General features: G+C 39.1%; 1 protein-coding gene across 3 annotated transcripts in view; it reads left to right on the top strand.

The window, feature by feature from the left end:
- Positions 1 to 26,357, top strand: part of gclc (glutamate-cysteine ligase, catalytic subunit) — a 51,684-nt gene that overhangs the window by 6,983 nt on the left and 18,344 nt on the right. The window contains exons 1-4 of one of the 3 annotated variants that reach the window (XM_051650896.1): positions 5,500 to 5,535; positions 7,376 to 7,488; positions 21,933 to 22,115; positions 25,976 to 26,089. In XM_051650896.1, the coding sequence (XP_051506856.1) occupies positions 5,515 to 5,535; positions 7,376 to 7,488; positions 21,933 to 22,115; positions 25,976 to 26,089 (431 nt within the window). In that variant the 5' untranslated portion in view covers positions 5,500 to 5,514. Of the gene's footprint in view, positions 1 to 5,499; positions 5,536 to 7,375; positions 7,489 to 10,359; positions 10,431 to 21,932; positions 22,116 to 25,975; positions 26,090 to 26,357 lie in introns of those variants that run through there. The other 2 variants (XM_051650897.1, XM_051650895.1) reach the window with 2 other exon arrangements.

The raw sequence follows: 26,357 nt of genomic DNA, 5'->3' as shown, positions 1-26,357 counted from the left end.
GCCAAATGTCTGAGACTGAATGCATAATAATAAAACAAAATCTTGGGTAGGCCTAGCCCACCTTTGTCAATCGGCCTATGTAACATATTGAAATGTAATCTGGGATGCCTACCATTCCAAATGAAGGACTACGCTATGCTATCAAATTGCTAGAAATAAGAGGGGGACATCTAGAGGGAGAGATTGTAGCAGGTAGTTGAATTTTGGAATACAATTAATTTTAATGACATTAACCTTCACAGTCATAGATAAATGTAATGAAGCCCACCTGCCCACATCGCTCGAAAACCTTTTATTAAGGGGTCAAATTTAACTCTAACTAAATCACACAAATTTACTGGGAATAAAATGTCTAAGTACTTAATGCCCTGTTTGGGCCACTGGAAGATGCCTGGTTGAAAAGCCGTAACTTGGCAGTACGCTGTCAGAGCCAAAGCCTCAGATTTAGACCAAATGACTCTATATCCTGAGAACTTAGAAAAGGAATTCATAATTCTGTGGAGGCAAGGCATAGATCTAGTGGGGTCGGAGACGAATAATAAAATATAATCTGCGTAAAGCAAAATCGTATACACCATACCACCCGCCACTACCCCTGGAAAATCATCTTCCTTTCCTATCGCGGCTGCTAATGGTTCCAGGGGAAGACAGAACAATAATGGGGAAAGAGGGCAACCCTGTCGGGTTACTATTCAGAGTAAAATAATCTGAAATTAATCCATTTGTTTGTACCGCCGCTACTGGGTGTAACTTAAAGTAACTTAATCTGTCCAATTAAAGTATTCCCAACCCCATATATTTCCAAAAATTTTAAAAGATAATCCCATTCTACCATATCAAATGTTTTTTCGGTGTCAAGTGAGATGGCAGTGACCAGAGACTGATCATTCGCCACTGACCACATGATATTGATGAAACGCCTAATGTTATCAGAAAAACTCCAGCCCCGAATAAACCCCACCTGATCTATATGTATAAGAGATGTCATAATTTCATCGGTTAGCCAAAATTTTTGACAATATTTTTACGTCTAGCTGGATCAGGGAAATTGGACGGTAACTCTTACACTCTCTTGGATCTTTGTCCTTTTTAAGAATCAGATTGATCCAGGCTTGTGTCATGGTTGGCGGAAGCTTTCCATTCTTTTTTTTGTTTTTGTTATTAACATTTTTATTGATTCATAAATTAACACAAAAAATACAACAACATCTATATAATGAATCAAAAACTTTAAACATTAAATCCCCACTATATCCCCTCCCCCTACCAAACTCTCAACCCACCCTGACCCCCCCACGAACACCCCTGTGGTCAACAACAACAACATAAAATAACAAACAATAATCAAGTATAATAAAAAATAAAAAAACCCCGAAACTCTAAATTACTACCTCCACTGCCCCACCTCGAGATTACCTCAAAAATGCTAAATAATTGCCACATTTCTTATTGTAAGATTCCCTAACCCCCAACCTAATGCTCGACCCCTCTTCGATGGCAGCCACCCTCCCCATCTCCGTGCACCACTCCCGGAACGAGGGTGCTCCATCCGACTTCCAACTCCTCAAAATAACCTGCCTACCAATCATCACACTGGTCAAAACCCAGTCCTTAATGTACTTATCTACCAAATCCATGACCTCCCTATCTCCCAAAATACAGAGTCTGGGGCAGAACGAGACCTGAGTGCCTAACACATCACACATAAAACTTTGCACCTTCAGCCAAAATTCTTGGATCTTAAGGCACCCCCAAAAAACATGGATGGTGTCTCCATCTTCAGTATGGCATCGCCAGCAGTTGGGTGTGTCCTTAAGACCAAACCTATACAATCTAGAGGGGGTCCAATAAAATCTATGTAAAATCTTAACTTGCATAAGGCGAACCCTTGCATCTCTAGATGCAGATTTTATGTTTTTTAGAATCCTTGCCCACACTCCCTCCTCCAATACCAAGTTTAAATCTTTCTCCCATAATCTTTTGAGAGAATTAAAGCTCCGTCCCCCAGACTCTGCATTAACAGGGAGTAATACACATGATGCCTCACCACTTCCAGAATATCTGCCGCTCTAGGGGGATGTATGCTACTCCCAAAAGAGCAGAGCAGAGCCAGAATTTTGGACAAAATGTTTACATCTAACTGGATCAGGGAAATTGGGCGGTAACTTTTACACTCGCTTGGATCTTTGTTCTTTTTTAGAATCAGACTGATCCGGGCTTGTGTCATGGTTGGCGGAAGCTTTCCATTCTTTAATGAATCAGTATAAACTTCTAACAAAAGTGGAGCCAGTTCTGTAGCATAAGATTTGAAAAACTCAGAGGAAAAGCCGTCAGGCCCCGGAGCCTTGCCTGTAGGCAAGGCTTTAATTACCTCAACAAGCTCCTCTAAGGTTATCTCAGAATCAAGAGAATTTTTTTGCCCAGTCGTCAGTTTAGGGAGATCTAATGGTTCCACAAAGTTCCTAATATCTTCATCAGTGGATGAAGACATGGAACCATAGAGATCAAGATAGAACTCTTTAAAGGCATTATTAATATCAATAGCTGAGGAAAATATTTCACCACAAGCAGATTTCACTGAGGGAAGAATCTCTCTGCTTTATATATCTAGCCAAATGTTTTCCTGCTTTGTCACCCGACTCAAAATATGACTGTCTTGCCCTGAATAACCAAAACTCCACTTTCCGTGACAAAATAGTATTATATCAATATTTCAATCAGGTCAATTCTCTTTTAATATTTTCTTCCAACTCCACAAGTTCTTGTGCTTTGGATTTTTTAATGAATGAGGCATACTGTATGATCCGACCCCTAAGAACCGCCTTAAGTGCCTCCCAAGCCACGCCCACAGAGGATACTGAGGACCAGTTGGTCTCCATATAAACACTGATTTCAGTCTTTAACATTTGTTGGAAATCAGGATTTTGCAAAAGGGATACATTAAGGAGCCAACTATATGATTTCTTTTTCTCTGTATATGGCAACACCTTTAAACTCACCAGAGCATGATCAGAGACTAAGATATTTCCAATTGAGCAATCAACAACAGATGAAATGAGGGATTTGGATATTAAAAAAAAAAAATCTATTCTAGAATAGATCTTATGGACTGTTGTATCCCTTCAAGATCTATAAAAAAGCCTTGATCATCAACGTTAGGTGCGTAAATATTAGCCAAAATCAACCTTTGCCCTTGAATTTCAACTAACACAATAATTACTCTTCCTAATTTATCTTTAAACTGTTTGAGACATTTGAATTGTAGATGTTTATTTACCAATATAATGACTCCCTTGCAGGGAGAGATGTGTTTCTTGAAGAAACGCTATATCATATTTCTTACGTTTAAGAAAAGAAATAACCTTCCTTCTTTTTATGGGGTGCCCCAACCCATTTACTTTTCATGTGGAGAGAGATAGTACACTCATATTAACATTTGACATTTTGATATAGTAGAAAAAATAATTTGTGTGTCAAAAACAAAATTATACAGACCACATTCCCCATTAGTGAAACAATCAACCCCCGAACATCCCCCCGAACAAAACAAACAGAAAAAAGAAAAACGTGCGCATTAACCCCGCGCACGAAAGCGCCAACTGGTGACAATCCCTCTAATCTTAAAAGGTCCATGAACGCCCACGAGCCCCCACGACAACTTTGCCATCGGATTGCTCAATTTTGCCTCACATATTTGTGAGGCAAAATTACATAACAGAAAATACTTTGTAAAATAAACCCAGTCAATAGGAAGAATGAACACAAAGAATGTGTAGATTCATTCACAGAACTGTCTCAAAGTGTGATCTTCCACAAAACAAATTTCAGCTGATATAAAACCATTCAGATTCCTCGGACAGACAAACGAATGTTCAGTGAGCCGGTTGTTATGAGTTCAGTGGATGACGTAATCATTCCAGAGTCTCGTAAAAAAAACTCAACAAAACAAACTACAGCCAGCAGGAGGAATAAGCACGAAGAATGAACAGATTAATCCACAGCTGTTCCAAAGGAGTGTTATTCAATAGAACAAGCTCCAGCCGCTAGGTGGAACCAATACAAAAAGAAAGAAAACCGGCATCCCGGTTCCCTGGATGATCGAGTCAATTCACTCGGAGGCTGCATAAAAGTATATACCATGACTTACATAATCCGTCAACTTTATAAATAGACATCCTTTTGCCTGTAGGCAAGGCCTTAATTACCTCGCCAAGCTCATCCAAGGTTCAGAATCTGAATTTATTTGCTCAATCGTCAGTTTAGGGAGTTCTAATGGTTCCACAAAGTTTCTAATATCTTCATCAGTAGATGAAGATGTGGAACTAAAAAGATCAAGATAGAATCCTTTAAAAAGCATGATTAATATCAATGGCCGGGGTAAAAATTTCACCACCAGCTGATTTAACTGAGGGAATAGTAGAAAAAGACACTCTCTGCTTTATATATCTAGCCAAAAGCTTCCCTGCTTTATCCACTGACTCAAAAATATGACTGTTTTGCCCTGAATAGCCAAAACTCCACCTTCTGTGACAAAATAGTATTATATCTGTATTTCAATCAGGTCAATTCTCTGAGGCCATCAGATGACTTTCGGCGCTTCAGCTCTGCCTCGGCACTTTTAATATTCCCTTCCAACTCCACGAGTTCCCGTGCTTTGGATTTTTTGGTGAATGAGGCATACTGTATGGTCTCCACATAAACACTGATTTCAGCCTTTAACATTTGTTAGAATTCAGGATTTTGCAAAAAGGATACATTAACTATACCAACCAACTAAATGATTTCTTTTTCTCTGTATGTGGCAACACCTCTAAACACATTAGGGCATGATCTGAGACTAAGATGTTTCCAATTGAGCAATCCACAACAGATGAAATGAGGGACTTATATGTATATATATATATATATATATATATATATATATATATATATATAAATAAAATCTATTCTAATATAAATATTATGGACTGATGAAAAAATGTATAGTCCCTACCAGATGGGTTTAAAAGTCTCCAAATATCTGTTAGACCAAGATTTTTACACATCCTGTGAAGCGTCAGTGTTGCTCTAGGGGGCTTGCACACTTTTGCTTTACTATGATCAAGGATTGAGTCCATCAAAAGATTAAAGTCTCCTCCCAATATTATATCATGAGGGGCGCCAGCGGGCTGCAACATCCCCCCAAGATCTACAAAAAAGCCCCAGTCATCAGCATTAGGTGTGTAAATATTAGCCAAAATAAGACTTTGCCCTGAATTTCTGCTAAAACAATAATGACCCTTCCCAATTTATCCTTAATCTGCCCGAGACACTTGAGTTGTAGATGCTTGCTTATCAGTGTAATGACTCCCCTGCTCTTACTTGAGCTGGGGATTCTAGATTGTGCCTCAAACTTGTGAAAGCAAATCCCTCCTCAAGGAAATTTTCCAAGGGGAAGCATCCAACAGCTCTACCAGCTCCTAAAACCAAGGGTTGTTGGGCCAATCTGGCACTCGCTCCAGAGAAGAATATGATATGCGATCACATTCCCTCTTGGTGAGTTATGTATGCCACAACCGCAGTGCAGAGCATCCTGATAAGAATGTGAAAGCCTTGCATGTCTGTCCGAAAAGATGTCTTAGCCAATAAGGACTGCCAGCAGTTCCAGGTGGTTAATGTGCCACTCATTCGCATAACTCTCCAGGTGACGAAGGCAGTATGACCATCGCACAGGGCACCCCAGCCTCAGTTTAATGCATCCGTTGTGACAACTTTTTGACAAATAGCTTGCGTGTTCGCAAAGTGGCGCATCACTTGGTGACCTAAGTGATTGCATGGCCAGGTGAAAAGGCACTCTCGAGTTTACTGAGCACTGGAGAGTCCTCAAATGTAACGAGCCCAAAGGGGTGATATTTGCAGCAGTGGCCATCAACCCCAACATCCACAGGGACTGTCACAGCGGTAAGGCTATTCCATCAAGCACTAAAGGGTAAAACTGAATGCCAGCATCGGTTAGATGCGCTGATATGGCCATCAACTCAAGTTTCATTCCTAACAATGAAACCTGCTGACTAGGCACTAACACACTCTATACCTTATTGGCTCTGAGGCCAAATGCATAAGAAACAGGTCCCTCTGCTTGCATGCCAGTTCTTCCGATTGTGCTAAGAGCAGCTAATCGTCAAGATAGTTCAACACAGGGATGCCAGTCAGCCTCAGCGGTTAGGTAAATGTGCTTTGAACAAGTAAACCGTCCCCTCAAAGGTGAATCTCAAGAATGACCTTTGGCAAGGAGGTATTTGAACATGACAAGTCATTAAGGTTTATCGACATGAAGTTGAACAGACAGACATGAGACAAAATCTTTATCTGAGCAACCATCTTGAACGGAGATTTAAGTATTTGGTTCAAGTGCCTCAGGTCCAGTATGGGCCACAGCCCACCGTCCTTCTTGGCTACCAGAAAATAACATCTGTAGAAGCCTTTTCTGACTTGGGACTGGGGAGTCACGCTAACTCTGTAAAAGCTGTTCATCACATCGAGAACGCTTGGGTGCATCAGGTATGGGTCATTTGAGGTTACGTTTCTCAAACTCCTGACTGAGAACTACCTCCAACTCAGCATCAGAGAAATGGAGTATAGGAGAGATGCAAGGCCTAAACCAGCATCAAATCATCCTCAACATCTCTGCGCTCTACATCCTGTCCTCGCTTACCTTCTTCATGGGTCAGATATTGGGGGGAGAAGGGACCGGTGTTGGCTTTAAGAAAGAAAGCAAGTCATGAGCAAAGCGTCTTGATTTTAATATGCTTACAATTGATGTAATCAGTCTCAACGAGCGCTACTTCCACATGGACCTGAATCAGGCAGATAAAATGCCGCTCATGCCAGTCGCTCGCACAGAGGGAGACATTTGCGAAACGCCATCTAGAAAAAGGCATTGTTAGGCAAATTGCTCTAAGTTTCTTTTCAAGAGAAACACTCAATAGATACAGTAGAATTGCAATACATTAAAGTGTAAAGGATATGCTAAACGTCGGAAGCACCACAGCGAGAAGAAAATAATCAACTTGCAGTTCAGGTGTGCAGTTCAAAATGAGGAGTCGAGCTTACAGAGCACGAGAGATGAAATCGCGACCCGAAGAGAAAGATTCTGGAAAAAAGTCTGCTCCGGTTCATATACTTGCCATGATGTGCACATAAGGGGCTAAGTGGCAAGCGCCATCTACCAAGTAGATTGGTGTGATTCCATACAGGTTTCAGAGATCATCACTCCTGGGAGGAGTTTTCATAACCTCAACTACTTACGCAGCATCGAAGTGACCGACTTGAAAGTTGCATCATTGTTGTAACTGGTGTTTCATGTTACATTGAGTGCAGTGTCTTGCTTTTTCAGGTGGAGTACATGTTGGTGGAGATGGATGAAAAAAATGAAACCGTCCGTCTTGTTCTGAATGGGAAGGATGTTTTGGAAACCCTTCAGGAGAAAGGTGAAAAGATCAACCCCAAGTGAGTAACTATTCTATTACACTTAATTGTGTGTCACTGGAATATTCTGTGATGGCCAAAGGTTTAGACAATAGACAAAAAACAATAGAAACCCTTACACAGTGTCTTACGGTTTTTAATGCTTACAATAGGAATTGTAATTTTTTTTTTAATGGTTCCCTGTGGCTCTCTTATGGTGATGTGTTGGCCTCTATTGGTGGCTGTCTAGTGGATACCATTAGGGACCAATACTTATCTGTAATGGAAACCAATACAAACAATTAAATTCTAATTAAATATGGCCATAAACATGCTACACACGTAATGGTATTTGTAGTGGAAACTGTTAGAACTTTATATCAGAGAATTTTATTATGTTTCCCAGGCAAGGGAGAAGTCATGGAAATGTATATAATGAATATACATTTTTCTAGTTCTGCTCTGCTCTAAAATATTGTATCAACTACTAGATATTGTTATTGTGTGGATACTTATTTTACTGGATGTCTGATTTATGAGTGAATCTTTTTTTTTTTTTTCTGTTCTTTTCAATGAATCTGTCGAACTGTATGGAAGCCCAGGAGTGCCATTTACAAAAAGAATGAAGGAATAAATTATCAATCTATTAATTTGAAAATAAAAATGTGAATGAATAAACCAATGGACAAATGGACAAATAAATAGACAGATTTAAATGTTTATTTAATTCATGTTTTAAAATGTACTTATATTTAGCAATAAAATAGCACATTAATAATTCATTTTTAAATTCACCTTTTAAATGGCATTTTAATAAGCATTTGGCAGTTGCTTTTCTTCATCCATTTGGCAGTTGCTTTTCTTCATCCATTTGCCAATTGCTTTTCTTTATTGTTGACTTTTCCTTTTCTTTTACCATTTGTCAATCCATACCAGCTGAAGCCCAGGTGTGCCAATTAAAAAAGAATCAAGGAATAAATGATCAATCTATTAATTTGAAAATAAAAACTTGAATAAATAAGTCCATTTATAAATGGACAAATAAAAAGACACATTTAAATGTGTTTATGTAATTTGTTTAAAAATGTAATTATATTTAATAATAAAATTGTGCATTAATAAATCGTATTTATTTCATGTTTAATATGTCACTAAAAATTTTGCAATAAATGAGTACATTGAGTCTTTGAAATGCACTTTTTAATGCTTTTTTTTTTTTCTTCTTCACCCAATTTGGAATGCCCAATTCCCAATGCGCTTTTTAGTCCTCATGGTCTCATAGTGATTCGCCTCAATCCGGGTGGCGGAGGACGAATCCCAGCTGCCTCCGCATCTGAGACCGTCAACCCACGCATCTTATCATGTAGCTTGTTGAGTGCGTTGCCACGGAGATATAGCGCGTGTGGAGGCTTCACGCCATCCACCGCAGCATCCACACTCAACTCACCACGTGCCCCACCGACTGGTTTTAAAATGAATGTGATATAACTGAAAGTGGATGTGCATTTTCTTCAGTGTAAGTTCTGGAAAGTCCATCTCGAGATATTGTCCTTGCTCACCTCTGTCGCGTGTTTCAGTTCGGGGCGCAGGTCGGGAGGCTGGTTCTGTTCACAGCATCACGATAACCAGCTCCCACCCTGGACACATATCGATGTGCACCTCAAGTAGGGCCATGCTCTGCATTTCACAGCAACAGTGAACGAGCCACCATTAACTTCTGATATGTTTTGCATCCGTTCCTTGTGCGCAGATCCAATAATATCACGTAAACCGCTCGTACCATCGTCCAATGACAGGCCGTCTTACATCCTCTTTGAGTGGCATGTGGGAGAGAGAGTGTGTCTTATAACTGAGTCAAATTCATTGGTTTCTCCCACGAGTCAACAGTCTAATGGCATTTTTTTAAACTCTATTCTCAATTGGTTAAAGAAAAGGAAAAGCCACTGGAAAATGGATGAGGAAAAGCAATTGGCAAATGAATAAGAAAAGCAATAGCCAAATAGCTTTTTAAAATTTAATTTAAACGGTGCTTTTAAAGAGCATTAAAAAGTGCATTTAAAAGACTCATTAATGTACTCATTTATTGCTACATTTAATGACATTTTAAGCATGAAATAAATTTGATTTATTAATACACAATTTCATTGTTAAATATAATGATTTTTTTTATATGAATTAAATAAACACATTTAAATGTGTCTTTTTATTTGTCCATTTATAAATGGACTTATTTATTCAATTTTTTATTTTCAAATTAATAGATTGATAATTTGCTCCTTCATTTTTAATTGCCACTCCTGGGCTTTAGCTGGTATGGATTGACAAATGGTAAAAGAAAAGGAAAAGTCAAACAATAAAGAAAAGCAATTGGCAAATGGATGAAGAAAAGATATTGCCAAATGCTTATTAAAACACAATTTAAACGGTGCATTTAAAAATGGCTTATGTGCTATTTTATTGTTAAATATAAGTACATTTTAAAACATGAATTAAATAAACATTTAAATGTGTCTATTTATTTGTCCATTTATAAATTGGTTTATTCACATTTTTATTTTCAAATTAATAGATTGATAATTTATTCCTTCATTCTTTTGTAAATGGCACTCCTGGGCTTCCATAGAACTGATTCATGAATAAGTCTTGAATGATTCACTTCTAAATCAGTCTGAATTTCAATTATAAAAAAAAAAAAAAAAAAGCAGTATCCAGTATTCACATACAACTGGAAATAAATGGAATTTTTTTGGGCAAAAATGTACTTTTGGCCATGATTAAATAGTATTACTCCTTTTGATTTGTAAAACTAGAAAACATGTACTGAGCCCTGTTGCACGAAGCCAGTTTCAGTGGCTACCCAGGTAAGTTTGAGTTTAGTTTGAGCAAACTCTGTTTGTTTTTTTTTGTCTCAAGAAGGTTTTTACCAGTTCATCACCATAGCAACACGACTAACGGATCCCAAACTGATACTGAACCACTCAGCTGTGAGTAAAGTGACATCTCTGATGCACTGAAGTCATTCCCCCTGTATCTCTTGCTCCAAAATTAAAGTGCGCTTCACAGGGAAATGTATATATTACATTAATTTATATTGATATATTATGATTAAATATATTAGACATACATATTAAGATATTATAAGATGGTTTATTTGAGAGATCCGGGAACCTTGTATCTTTTGAGCAGCACATTAAAAATGTACTGTTGCGTTTCTTTAAATACTGTAACTGTATGCATCACATGATGCTGAGAACCTTGGAAAAAACGTTTGCAGACGTGTTCGTAAGGTGCCTCTTGCACTGTAGATATGCATTTATTGTGTGACGAGTCTTTCCACATGGACAAATCTGCTGGTTAAAATGATATTGTAGACTGCCACACAAAGTGACATGGCTTGTACTTAAAGGGTTAGTTCACCCAAAAATGAAATTCTCTCATTATTTACTCACCCTCATGATATCCCAGGTGTGTATGACTTACCAGAACACATTTGAAGAAAAATAGAAAAATATCTTAGCTCAGTAGGTCCTTAAAATGCAAGTAACTTGAGATTTCTCTAGTTAGCATAGTATTTTTGGAAGCTCCAAAAATCACAGACAGTCAGCATAAATATCATCCATATGACTCCAGCGGTTAAATTAATGTCTTCTAAAGTGACACGATCGCTTTTGTTCAACTGGCTTCATGCAACTGGCCACTGGAGCCTTTCTGGTTTATGCTTTTGTACACTTGAACTTGCTACAGGCCTGTAATGTCTTGCAGTCGATCCCTCTATTATGTGTTTAGTCGTCAGCAACATCAAAAGAGTCTTTTCTACTTCCTGTTCCTCCCTCTTTCATTTATTCCTTTTTATTTTTTTTTTAACCACAGTCTCATCAAAATCTATTGAATCAGCCAGTTCACTCAGCAGAAGCTCGATCTGAAGTTTGATAAGTCATATAGCAGTGAGGAATGTGGCTGGGTTTGTTTTGGTGAATGTGTTTACACAAACCGCTCTGAGTAGCTGAGAGCTGCCCGAGCTCAGGGAAAATACCAGCCTGCAATGGGAAGCGTTCCTCATTACTGCCTCTCTGCTGCACATACTGAAGAGCAGACCGCCCCGCATTACCACCCCGTCCCTACACAGTGCTTACAATCCCACATGGAGAAAAGGCACTATCCTCCATTAAAAACATGTTTAGAAATTTCTGTCGATGTTAGCCCTTTTTGAGATTTTCGCATCAGCTGATAATTGTGCCTGTTTAGCAGATTAACACAAGCGTTCGATTTTTCCTTATGTGTCACTTCCAGAATCCACTAACAGCCAAGACCAACAACCAATTTAAATGTCTCATTTAAACATTTTATTGAATTTCCTTAAAATTCTGTTTACTAGGGGAGTCGACGTGACATCATGCGAGAGACAGACGTGTGAGACACAAACTCTGCGAACTTTGCTAGTTTTTTAATTATTTTCATGTTATAATCCGGTGAGATTCGATACACCCAGTTACATACTTGCTCTTTGATGTAAACATGGCAAAGAAGTCAAAATTCTCAGACTCTGGAGACATTAAAAGACACTTACGTGTTCAAGCTGAGGCCTCTGATGGGACTGAGAGCCGGGGAATTGATTTGGATGGCACGTCGGGAGAAGATATTCAGCGTCAGTTGTCCAACATGTCGGTGATGTTGACAAAGGTTCTTGCTGACTTGGAGGATCTCGCTGTAATATGTCGATCGATTATGGCGATGGAAACAAGAGTGAGTTGGTTACAAGAGTGAAAGAAGTTGAAAAATGAATCGATTATCTTGAGTCATCGGAAAGGGAATTATCTGCTAATCCGCACGCGTCCAAAACAGATTTGGAATTAATTTTGGAAAAACTGGAATATTCTGAAAATTTGAGCCGAAGGAATAACATATGAATTGTTGGAATTCCTGAGCATGAAGAGGGCAGAGATATGGTGAAATTCCTGGACAAGTTCGCAGATCTGCTGAGGGAGATAGGCCTCGATCCATTCTGGCCAAATTTCTGAAATCATCCGATAAAGATCTCGTGTTGCGCCAGGTGAGGAGTAAAGGGAAGCTTTCTTGGAAAAACCATAATATTTTCTTGTTCCCGGACTTTGCGAATTCGACGAGAGAAACTCGTTCGGTTTAAGGAATGTAAGAAACTCTTACACCAACAGAAGATCACCTTTGCACTGATGTTCCCGGCCAAACTGAGAATAGAAATGAAGAATGGTCGCAAAGTATTTACTTGTCCAAAACAGGCACTCTCCTTTATAAATACATTGGAGTTAGCCATTTGATGTTTCTTATATTAGTGGACTGACTCGTGGTTCAGGAACCCTATTATCTGAGGAAGCTGGGTGCCATTTTTGCTGGGTGCGTTGACTCCGCCTAGCGGCTGGAGTTTGTTTTATGGCATGACTCCAAGAAACTTTTGCATTGACAGAAGATTTTTTTTTACACTGAGGTTCCTGGCCAGATCGAGAATGGACACTAAATATATAAAATATCTACACGCTCGCATAAAGGACGTCTTTTACAAAGTTGATGGGCTGAGTAAGTTATGGTGTTTTTTGTTTGTTTTTCGCGCGGCCTCCGAGTTAGTTTGGCCCTTGATCATCCAAGGAACCGGGACGCCGGTTTTGTTTTTCGTATTGGCTCTGCCTAGCGACTGGAGCTTGTTTTGTGGAATTACAGTACTTCAGGGCAGTTGTGGTTAAATATGTTTGTTCTTTGTGCTTATGCCTCCTAGTAGAATGATTACCTCATCTGCTGCACTCATAACAGCCGGCTCACTGAACAATTGTTTGTCTGTCCGAGGAAACTGAACGGCTTTATATCAGCTGGAGTTTATTTTGTGGAGGAACACACCTTCGAGACAGTTCTGTGAATTAATCTATATGTTTTTTCTGTTATTATGCCTGTTGTCTGGGGTCTGTTTTACAAATTATTTTTTGTTATGTAATTGTGCCTCACAAAATTTGTGCAGAAGCACCGGACTTGAATAATCCGATGGCAAAGTTCTCGCATGCGTACATGGACTCTTTGAGTTTAGAAGGATTGTCGCTGGTTGGCGCTGTCATCTTTATGTTTGTTTTGTTCGGGGGGAAGTTCGGGGTTTGATTGTTTCACTGATGGGGAATGTGGTCTGTGTAATCTTGTTTTAGACACACTCATTTTTTTTTATTATTATTATATCAATATGTCACATTTTAATATGAATAAGTTGTCTCTCTCCACATGGAAGGTGAATGGGTTGGGGCACCCTATAAAAAGAAGGAAGGTTATTTCTCTTAAGCGTAAGAATTATGATATAGTGTTTCTTCAAGAAACGCATCTTTCCCCGCAGGAAGCTGAAAAATTTGGTAAGATATGGGGTGGACATGTTTATTTTAGTGCTGGCTCAAGTAACAGCAAGGGAGTTATTATATTGATAAATAAACATCTACAATTTAAATGTCTCAAACAGACTAAAGAAATTAGGAAGAGTCATTGTTGTTTTAGGAGAAATTCAGGGGGCAAAGGTTGATTTTGGCTAATATTTACACACCTAACGTTGATGATCAGGGCTTTTTTTTATAGATCTTGAAGGGATTTTGCAAACTGCTGGCATCTCTCATGACATAATATTGGGAGGAGACTTTAATCTTTTGATGGACTCAGTCCTTGATCATAGTGAAGCAAAAGTGTGTAAACCACCAAGAGCAACACTGACGCTTCACAAGATCTGTAAAAATCTTGGTCTTGTAGATATCTGGCGACTTTTGAACCATCTGGTAGGGATTATACATTTTTTTTCATCAGTTCTTAAGATTTACTCTAGAATAGATTTTTTTTTATTTTTTATATCTAAGTCCCTCATTTCATCTGTTGTTGATCGCTCAATTGGAAATATCTTAGTCTCAGATCACGCCCTGGTGAGTTTAGAGATGTTGCCACATACAGAGAAAAATAAATCATATAGTTGGCGCTTTAATGTTTCCCTTTTGCAAAATCCTGATTTCCAACAAATGTTAAAGACTGAAATCAATGTTAATATGGAGACCAACTGGTCCTCAGTATCCTCTGTGGGCGTGGCTTGGGAGGCACTTAAGGCGGTTCTTAGGGGTCGGATCATACAGTATGCCTCATTCATCAAAAAATCCAAAGCATGAGAACTTGTGGAGTTGGAAGGAAATATTAAAAGTGCCGAGGCAGAGCTGAAGCACCGAATGTCGTCTGATGGTCTCAGAGAATTGACCCGATTGAAATACACATATAATACTATTTTGTCGCGGAAAGTGGAGTTTTGATTGTTCAGGGCAAGACAGTCATACTTTGAGCCGGGACAAATCAGGGTAGCTTTTGGATAGATATATAAAGCAGAGAGAGTCTTTTTCTACCATTCCCTCAGTGAAATCTTCTGGTGTTGAAATATTTACCTCAGCCATTGATATTAATAATGCCTTTAAAGAATTCTATCTTGATCTCTATAGTTCCACGTCTTCGTCTACTGATGAAGATATTAGAAAATTTGTGGAACCATTAGAACTCCCTAAACTGACGAATGAGCAAAAAAACTCTCTTGATTCTGAGATAACCCTGGAGGAACTTGACGAGGTAATTAAGTCCTTACCTACAGGCAAGGCTCCGGGGCCAGATGGTTTTGCAGCTGAATTTTTTAGATCTTATGCTACAGAACTGGCTCCATTTTTGTTAGAAGTTTATACTGTATCATTAAAGAATGGAAAGCTTCCTCCAACCATGACAAAAGCCTGGATCAGTCTGATTCTTAAAAAGGACAAAGATCCAAGCGAGTGTAAAAGTTACCGTCCAATTTCCCTGATCCAGCTAGATGTAAAAATTTTGGCAAAAATTTTGGCTAACCGATTAATTAAAGTTATGACATCTCTTATATATTTAGATCAGGTGGGGTTTATTCAGGGTCGTAGCTCTTCTGATAATATTAGGCGTTTCATCAGTATCATGTGGTCAGTGGCGAATGATCGGACTCTGGTCGCTGCCATCTCACTTGATGCCGAAAAGGCATTTGATATGGTAGAATGGGATTATCTTTTTAAGATTTTGGAAATGTATGTGTTCGGGAGTACGTTTGTTGGTTGGATCGGGTTACTTTATAGACACCCTGTGGCGGCGGTGCAAACGAATGGATTAATTTCAGATTGTTTTGCTCTGGATGGGGGCACCCGTCAGGGTTGCCCTCTTTCCCCATTGTTGTTCTGTCTTGCCCTGGAGCCATTGGCAGCCGCGATGGGAGAGGAGGATGATTTTCCAGGGGTGACAGCGGGAGGCGTGGCGCATGGGCTTCTGCTTTATGCAGATGATATTTTATTATTCGTCTCTGACCCTGCTGGATCTGTGCCTTGCCTCCACAGAATTGTTGATTCCTTTTCCGGGTTCTCAGGATGCAGGGTCAACTGGTCAAGATCCGGGGCTTTGGCTTTGACAGCGTACTGTCCAGTAACGGCCTTCCAGCCGGGCGCCTTCCAGTGGCCCAAACAGGGCATTGGGTATTTGGGCATTTTATTTCCAACAAATTTGTCTGATTTAGCCAGAGTTAATTTTGACCCTTTGGTAAAACAGTTTTCGAGTGATGTGGACAGGTGGGGTTCATTGCATTTATCGATGATTGGGAAGGTTAATGTTGTTGAAATGAACTGTATTCCAAAATTTGACTACTTGCTACATTCTCCCCCAGTAGATGTCCCCCTGTCTTGTTTCGAGCAATTTGATAGCAAAGTCTTTCATTTGGAGTGGTGGGCGCCCCAGACTACATTTCAGTAAATTGCATAGGCCGATTGACAGAGGTGGGCTAGGCCTACCCAGGATTTTGTTTTGTTGTTATGCATTTGGTCTCAGACATTTGGCTCATTGGTCGCTTCCACCTGAAAGACCCCCTCCCTGGTTCTGCATTGAACAAGAACTTCTTGCACCTATTTTGCCATTGCAAAGCCTTTCCATCAAACTATTTGGAGAAGTTAAATCACACCCCATTATTTCACATTTGCACTCAGAATGGACAAAAGTGTCTAGAGTGTTTAATTTAGATATTTATCTAAATGTTGCCTCGAGCCTATGGCTAAACCCCAAACTATGCATTAATAAGTCCCCTTTTTGTTGGTCAGAGTGGATTGCGAAGGGGGTTAGTTCACTCGGTGATCTTTACGAGAGCGGTGTGATGAGATCCTTTGAAAATCTGGTTCAATATTTTGGGATCCCCAGATCTCAGTTTTTTTTTAGATATCTTCAGTTACGCCATTTGCTCTGTATTATTTTTGGGAATAGCATACACCCCCCTAAAGCAGCAGATACTCAAGGAGAGGTGATTTCTGCTTTTGGAAAGGGCCATGAGGCATCAGTGTATTACTCCTTATTAATTCAGAGTCTGGGGGACGGAGTCTCAACCACTCTCAAGAGATTATGGGAGAAAGATTTAAACCTGGAATTGGAGGAGAGAGAATGGGCTAGGATTTAAAAAAACATAAAAACTGCATCGAGAGATGCAAGGGTGCGCCTTATACAATTCAAGATTTTACATCGGTTCTATTGGACCACCTCTAAGTTGTATAGGCTTGGTCTTAAAGACACACCCACCTGCTGGCGATGCCAATCAGAGGAAGGAGACATGGCCCATATTTTTTGGTGGTGTGCTGAGATTCAGGAATTTTGGTTGAAGGTACAGCGTGTTCTGTGTGACAAGTTGGGCATTCGGATTTCGTTTTGCCCCAGACTCTGTGTTTTGGGTGATGGGGCAGTCATCGACGTAGGTGACAAATACATAAACAATTGGGTCCTCACCAGTGCGATGATAGGCAGGCAGATTGTTTTAAGGGGTTGGAAGTCGGTGGGAGCACCCTCAATTCGGGAGTGGTGCGAGGACATGGGAAGGGTGGCAGCCTTCGAAGAGGTAACATGTAGAAGGCTGGGGATATGGGATACTTTTATTAGGAAATGGGGTAGATATTTGATGTTTTTGGGGGGCTCTCGCAGTGGGTCTGTGGAGAGAGAGGTATAGTTTAGAGTTGTATGTTTATTATAGGTGTATGTGTATGTATGTACACTATATTGCCAAAAGTATTCGCTCACCCATCCAAATAATTGAATTCAGATGTTCCAATCACTTCCATGGCCACAGGTGTACAAATGAAGCACCTAGGCATGCAGACTGCTTCTACAAACATTTGTGAAAGAATGGGCTGCTCTCAGGAGCTCAGTGAATTCCAGCGTGGTACTGTGATAGGATGCCACCTGAGCAACAAGTCCAGTCGTGAAATTTCCTCGCTACTAAATATTCCACAGTCAACTGTCAGTGGTATTATAACAAAGTGGAAGCAATTGGGAATGACAGCAAATCAGCCACGAAATGGTAGGCCACGTAAAATGACAGAGCGGGGTCGGCGGATGCTGAGGCTCATAGTGCGCAGAGGTCGCCAACTTTCTGCAGAGTCAATCGCTACAGACCTCCAAAGTTCATGTGGCCTTCAGATTAGCTCAAGAACAGTGCGTAGAGAGCTTCATGGAATGGGTTTCCATGGCCGAGCAGCTGCATCCAAGCTATACATCACCAAGTGCAATGCAAAGCGTCGGATGCAATGGTGTAAAGCACGCCGCCACTGGACTCTAGAGCAGTGGAGACGCGTTCTCTGGAGTGACAAATCACGCTTCTCCATCTGGCAATCTGATGGACGAGTCTGGGTTTGGCGGTTGCCAGGAGAACGGTACTTGTCTGACTGCATTGTGCCAACTGTGAAGTTTGGTGGAGGGGGATTATGGTGTGGGGTTGTTTTTCAGGAGCTGGACTTGGCCCCTTAGTTCCAGTGAAAGGAACTGTGAATGCTTCAGCATACCAAGAGATTTTGGACAATTCCATGCTCCCAACTTTGTGGGAACAGTTTGGGGATGGCCCCTTCCTGTTCCAACATGACTGCGCACCAGTGCACAAAGCAAGGTCCATAAAGACATGGATGAGCGAGTTTGGTGTGGAAGAACTTGACTGGCCTGCACAGAGTCCTGACCTCAACCCGACAGAGCACCTTTGGGATGAATTAGAGCGAAGACTGCGAGCCAGGCCTTCTTGTCCAACATCAGTGTCTGACCTCACAAATGCGCTTCTGGAAGAATGGTCAAAAATTCCCATAAACACACTCCTGAACCTTGTGGAAAGCCTTCCCAGAAGAGTTGAAGCTGTTATAGCTGCAAAGGGTGGGCCGACGTCATATTAAACCCTATGGATAAAGAATGGGATGTCACTTAAGTTCATATGCGTCTAAAGGCAGATGAGCGAATACTTTTGGCAATATAGTGTATTTATATGTTTATATATATGTATGTGTGTGTGTGTATGTGTGTGTATATATATATATATATATATATATATATATATATATATATATATATATATATATATATATATTATTTTATTCTCTGTATATGTGTGTACTTATGTAAGACCACTGGGATGTTCGTTTGGGGTCGGGTGGGGTTCTTGATTGGGGAGGGGAAGTAGTGGGAGTTAATGTTGAATCATTGTATATATGTTTTTTTTCTCTTGGTTTTGAAAATTAATACAAATGTTAATCACAAAAAAATTCTGTTTACTAGAAATATTTCAGCATGCTTGTGAGCATCTCCATTGCTTTATTTAAAGGCGAAGTGTGTTTCTGAGACTTTAGTGGTACTAGACTCACACCACTTGTTGAGGCAACGTTGCTGTCATGGGCTGTTTTGGATGCTCAAACAAATCAGTGTTTTGAGCAATTACAGAGCAATGACTGAAGCATCTCTGCATATTAAGATAAGTTAGATGAAAGTGTTTTAACACAAATTACTTTTTAAATTGTTTGGAGCCCTTTAGAGGACAGGGAGGGGATTTTTTTTCTGAAATACTTTTGCTTTCCCTCTAAATTATTTGTGTTCCCTCACAAAGTTTTGCGTTACAATTATATTGAGTTCCCTCGCAATAGATTTATCCTTCCCTTACAAAAATTAACCATGGTTTTACAACAAGAACCGTAGTTGAACTGTTGCCTTTGTACTAAAAGCATAGTCACCACAAAATTTACCATGATTTTTACTACAATAACCACAGGCCTGTTTTATCAGTGGAATTCATAGAAAAACCATAGTAATATTACTAGAAAAACAAAACTATGGTAACGAAATTCATAATCATTCTGACAAATGAAAACAAAAACATGGTTATTACAGTTTTACTATGGTAACACCATGGTTGATTTATGGTACAAGGATTGTTTTTAAAACCATTAAAAAAAAACATGCCCGTACAAAAATTAACCATGCTTTAGTAAAGTAAAACTGCTGTAACCACAGCTATATAGTTTGACTCTATACCATTTTTGTGGTAAATGCCATTGTTTTAAAAACCATGGTACATGTACCACAAATTAACCATGGTGTTAAGCCCAAAAGTATACTTCGGTCAGACGTGAACACTGAGAATCCACAAACAGGATGCCTGATGCAAATCTCGTCATCAGCAGAGTGCTCGTATGGCAAGCCACGAGTCTCAGAATATCGTGATGATTTTAACGCGTGTACATCTAAAACGGCATATTTTGCGGCATTCTAAACAATCATAAAGTCGTAAAACACGCCGTAGTAATTTCAAAATGCATGGAAATAGTTATAAACACTGTATTGGATGGTGTTTAGTGTATGTGAATAGCACCTTTTTACGTTTGGCTTGGCATATGACTCAGTAAAAAAAAAATTATTTGCACAAAAGCAGCATTTTTTATGGTATTTTCAATGTAGTATAATGAGCCCCTGCCTGCTGGTTTTGACAGCCAGTAAAGTTTGAGGTGTTCTCATCCAATCAATAATGAACTGAGTCAGGCCAGACCAGTTCAGAAAACTGGACACAGAGGAAATTATAATAAGATGTATTATTCAAATAATGGGTTATCACCTGTAGGTAATGTATTCATCTTATTAATGAATGTTATTGATAACATCAGTACTCTTTGTGGTCGGGTCAACTAGCATGAAAACCAGTTGAACCGTAACACTGGTTACAACACAAAAGGACGTTTCTTCTGGCCATGTTGATTTGTTTGACTTGAATGAGCAACTGGCGGAAATAACCTGCAACAATGAACTGGTCTGGCCTGACTCAGTTTATTGATTGGGTGAGAACAGGGCCGGCCCGTCCAACAGGCAAAACAGGTGTCTGCCTGGGGGGGGGGCCCGCAAAGGCATGAATACGTGCGAAGTAAATGAACATGTTATAAGATTAAGAAACATTGATTACTTTTTTTTTTAATTCTCAGGAGTCCAATGGTTTCCATCACACGCACACTTGAGAGTGTACAGCGCGCAAGGACCTGATCATTTAACATACAAATCGCAATGACGGTGAAAACAAATTTAAGTATAAAATGAGCTCTTAATAATAACAAAAAGACAAATAACTGAAAGTTACAACAGATAAAATAACAGCAGTATATCTAAAATCGGCAAGAAGTAAAGCAAAGTACACAATAATCTGCATAATTTATTCATAACGCAAAGCACTGGGGGAAATGGAGCGCAGCTTCTTTTCACAGTATTATTAGACACGTTTACGGGTCTAAACTCCTGAAGTGAAATAGTCCGGCGTTTCATAGCAGTTGTAGCACGCACGCGCCAACCGCCTGTGTATGCGCACAAAGTGACCTGCTTACGTTCGACTGTACGCAGACAACGAGCATTCGTGTCAAAATGGAAGTATACTTAGGGCTTTATAATAGTAAAACTATGAATCTTTTGTTGTTGTTTTTTTTTTTTTTTTTTTTTTTGGCAGAATAATTTATTTTACCACAAGTAGCCTGCCATAAATGAACTATATTTACTTTTGTAAAACCATGCAAAATGTTGTGGTTGCTGTAGTTTTACTACAATTGTCATGGTTTAACAATGGTTATTTTGTGGGGGAAAAAACATGGTGACTTTCTTAAGGGATGGATAAAACTATTGTCAGGCAAAACTATTTCAGTGAATAAATTCCCTCCCTGTCCTCTTAGGAGCACTGTAAAATTGTATTAGCCAAAATGCAACAGTTAATTAGAGTCCTCTAACCCGATTGGACAAACTGCATTCTAACCATTCTGTTATTAATGTAAGTGTACCAGCATTGGGGCACTTCACTGTTTGTGTCACTACACTTGACTGTGTTTGTGGTGTTCCTGTGGCTTGCAACACACAACAATTGATCCTGCCAAAATAACTATGATAATAGCCATATTGTGTCTTATATGTAAGTTACTCCAGTAATTACCTTCTCAATTGTAAAACTATTGAATAAAAGCAATATCACACCCACAATCATGCATGCCCACAGCTGTGTTGAAACCTGCATTGCCCATAAATAAATAAAAAATCAGCTGACCATTAGTTTACACCACAGGGAGTTTAGAGGGGAAAAGTCAGTTAGTTCAAATGCACCCTTTTTGTTTGAGTTTCCTGATTGGTTTATTGTCAAATGTTAATTGCAGTCACCCCACTCTGTGGAGGCCGGAGTACGGCAGCTACATGATCGAGGGAACGCCCGGACAGCCGTACGGAGGGACCATGTCCGAGTTTAACACGGTGCAAGACAACATGGACAAGAGGAGAAGAGAGGCTTCATCTGTGCTCCATCAGAACCAAACTCTTCTCACAGTCACGTCATTCCCCAGGTAGCTAAACTACACCTGCTAAGAGCTGTAACGTCCATATTAACATGTATGTGCATGCATCGCTGTGTCATCCATTATTCATAAATGTATATTGAGCAGCTGTAATCATGTAAGAATGTAGTAGTGTGCACACTGCCAAATGTCTGTTAGTTTACGTTAACAGTGTGCATTAGTGTTCAGTTGTGTCACTCAGACTGGTTTTGGAATTGGTTTTGTTTGTGTCAATCAAGTTTCAAATGAAAATAGAAAGTAATTACCACATGGTTAGTCAATAAATAAAATGCTAATAAAATTATGTATGATAGAACGTTTTGGCCATACCGCCCATACCCAGTCTAGATGGCATGCTTGATGTGTATTTTTTTCCTAATTGCACATGGAACATGTTGCAAGTTCCTTTTTCTTCCTTAAGTAGCTGTACGTAATTGTACCCACATAATTAACACACCCATTCAGAAACAAGTCCTTTATGGGTTGGATTTGTAACTGTCAATGTGCCAAGGAGAACTGACCTCATTTGGCATTAAGCTGATTTGATTTACACTTCCATTAAAAGAACTATTTAACTGACAGGGTTTCTCTTTGTTCTATACATACGAATTGTTACAATTTAGACTGTCATTTTGGAAACCGAGTAAACATTTGCTTTAAGCTCAAAATGGCAGGATGTTGGAGTGAGTTGGGTGCACCATATCAACAGTGCATGGATAGCATTCACCCTTTAGCCCAAATAACTTTATTGGTCCTGATAAAGAGTAAGATGCAGGCTCATAATTGCCTTTCCATGCTAGTATTATGAACAGTTGTATAGATTCAAGCAGTCGGGTTCTGGAACTATTCGTTTGTACGAATGTACCCATTCATTTTCTCCATAGAGTCATTGATTTTAAATTTTTTTTAAAAATGCCACAAGTTAGTTTGATGTGAATGGGGTTTTTTTTTTTTTTTTTTTTTTTTTTTTTTTTATAAAGTAGTTTTAAAGACATAGTTCACCCTGATATTAAAATACTGTTGTGATTTACTCACTCTCAAAACCTTCATGACATTCTTAGTTATGCAGAACACAAAAGGAAAAAAATGTAAAGCTTTCAATTAATTATTTTTAAGTGCATTACTAGGGTTACACGTAGTTCTAAAATAATAGTTATGTAAAATACATTTAAACCCTGATATGTCTGTTTGAGTTTCTATGACAAGAAAGGATGTGTGCCCCCTAAAAAGTCATTTTAAGGGAGAAAAGTGCAGTGCAGAATGAATGACTTTCATGGAATAGTTAACAGAGGAAATCGAAATTTCCTGCTGAAAAGAGTTTAAGTAACTTCAGTTATTAGTAATGTGATTACTTTTAAGTAAAATGAACACAAGTAATCAGATTACAATTTTAGAGAAGTAATTATCAATTTGTAGTGGAATACTTTGAGTAACTTATCCGAAAGTGTTTACAGTACATTCACACATAAAAGAATATTAGCACACAGTGTTTTTCTTTTTTTTTTTTATCTCAGAGCTGGTTGATTTGGTTCAGGGCTTAATGCTCTGTATTGAAGACTCCCTGTCTTATGTCAGTTAGGATCACTACTTTATTTTAAGAATGTTAAATGTCAGAGTAATAGTAGAGAGAATGATTTATTTCAGGTTTTATTTCTTTCATCACATTCCCAGCAGGTCAGAAGTTTACATACACTTTGATGGTATTTGGTAGCATTGCCTTTAAAGGAATTGTTCACCTAAAAATGAAAACTTGCTGATAATTTTCTCACCCTCAGGCCATCCAAGATATATCTGAGTTTCTTTCTTCATCAAAACAGAATTTAAGATTTTTAGGATTTCATTTCAGGCCTCTTCCTCTAAACAATGCAAGTGAATGTCCTCCATTTTTTTGACGGTCCAAAATGCATATTTAGGGTGCATCAAAATAATCCATACGACTCCAGTCGACAAATAAAGTTCTTCTGAACGCAAATGATTGATTATTTTTAGAAACAAAACAATACTTCTATACTTTTTAACTACAAATGTTCGCTTCCATACATCAGTGTGACGCGCTCATGAGAGGGATGACGTAAGCTCATTGGTAAGGTCACGCATCACATGGAGGAGGAGTCAGGAAGCGTGTCATTGTTTACAAGAGAAACTTGTGCTGTTTACAAACCAAAACAGTCTAAAACAATTTCAAAACAATATGAAATAAAATAAAATAATTTCCAAATAATAATAATAAAACATTTTAAAAAACGATGTAAACAATGACGCGCTTCCTGACTCCTCAATCGTTTGCATTCAGAAGAACTTTATTTGTCGACTGGAGTCGCGTGGATTATTTTGATGCACCCTAAATATGCATTTTGGACCGTCAAAAAATGGAGGACATTTATTTGCATTGTTTAAAGGAGGAGGCCTAAAATGAAGAAAGAAACTCAAATACATCTTGGATGGCCTGCGGGTGAGTAAAATATCAGCAAATTTTCATTTTTGAGTGAACTATTCCTTTAAATTGTTTAACCTGGGTTTTGGATAGCCTTCCACAAGCTTCTCACAATAAGTTGCTAGAATTTTGTCCCATTCCTCCAGACAGAACTGGTGTAACTGTGTCAGGTTTGTAGGCCATCGGATTGAGGTCAGGGCTTTGCGATGGCCACTCCAATACCTTGATTTTGTTGTCCTTAAGCCATTTTGCCACAACTTTGGAGGTATGCTTGGGGTCATTGTCCATTTGGAAGACCCATTTGCGACTGAGAGTTAACTTCCTGGCTGATGTCTTGAGATGTTGCTTCAATAATCCACATAATTTTCCTTCGTCATGATGCCATCTAAGTGTACCAGTCCTTCCTGCAGCAAAGCACCCCCACAACATGATGCTGCCACCCACATGCTTCACAGTTGGGTTGGTGTTCTTTGGCTTGCAAGCCTCACCCTTTTTCCTCCAAACATAACGATGGTCATTATGACCAAACAGTTCAAATTTTGTTTCATCAGACCAGAGGGCATTTCTCCAAAAAGGAAAAATCTTTGTTCTCATGTGCACTTGCAAACTGTAGTCTGGATTTTTTATGGTGGTTTTGGAGCAATGGCTTCTAACTTGCCCAGCAACATGTCAGGTTATGTCGATACAAGGCTCGTTTTACTGTGGATATTCAGTAGATACTTATCTTCCTGTCTCCTCCAGCATCTTCACAAGGTCCTTTGCTTTTGTTCTGGGATTGATTTGCACTTTTCACACCAAACTAAGTTCATCTCTAGGAGACAGAATGCATCTCCTTCCTGAGCGGTATGATGGCTGCATGGTCCCATGGTGTTTATACTTTGTACAGATGAACGTGGTACCTTCAGGCATTTTTAAATTGCGCCCAAGGATGAACCAGACATGTGGAGGTCCACAATTTTCTTTCTTAGGTCTTTGCTGATTTATTTTGATTTTTTTTCATGATGTCAAGCAAAGAGGCACTGAGTTTGAAAGTAGGCCTTTAAATAAATCCACAGGTACACCTCCAATTGACTCAAATTAGCCAATTAGCCTATCAGAAGCTAATTGGCTAATTGCCTAAAGGCTTGACATCATTTTCTGGAATTTTCCAAGCTGCTTAAAGGCACAGTTAACTTAGTGTATGTAAACTTCTGACCCACTGGAATTGTGATAGTCAGTTAAAAGTGAAACAATCTGTCTAACAATTGTTTGAAAAATTACTTAATAAAGTCCTAAACGACTTGCCAAAACTATAGTTTGCTAATATGAAATCTTTGGAGTGGTTAAAAAAATGAGTTTTAATGACTTCAACCTAAGTGTATGTGAACTTCTGACTTCAACTGTATATAGAGAGAGTATATATCTAATTATATTATTTTTTTATTGTATGTTTTAGGTTAGGCTGTCCTGGCTTCACACAGCCAGTGTACAAACCAACACCTGTTGAAAGAGGAGTGTCCAAATCTCTGTTCTTTCCTGACGAGGCCATCAACAGACACCCGAGATTCAGGTAAACTGAACTATCTCTGATTTCATGCTGGAATGGAAAAAGTTAAAGTTTTATGTTGCAGTTGAATGTGTTATAAGAGACATGTGACTCAGAGCAGTGTGAAGTTGTTTGTATTAGTCAGCTCAGCGGCATTACAGGAGGATTATGAGGAATCCAGTTCAACACACAATGATTTTTCACATACCAGCAGCAGAGAGCATTTTGCACAGTTCTGTACATCTCATTTCTGTAGAATTATTTAGTGGTGTTTGCTAAGCATCGTGGTTAC

Source organism: Myxocyprinus asiaticus, chromosome 23, assembly GCF_019703515.2.
Source record: "Myxocyprinus asiaticus isolate MX2 ecotype Aquarium Trade chromosome 23, UBuf_Myxa_2, whole genome shotgun sequence".
NCBI classification, from domain to species: domain Eukaryota; kingdom Metazoa; phylum Chordata; class Actinopteri; order Cypriniformes; family Catostomidae; genus Myxocyprinus; species Myxocyprinus asiaticus.
The sequence above is the reverse complement of the archived record's forward strand: the minus strand, read 5'-3'. Positions and strand labels throughout refer to the sequence as shown.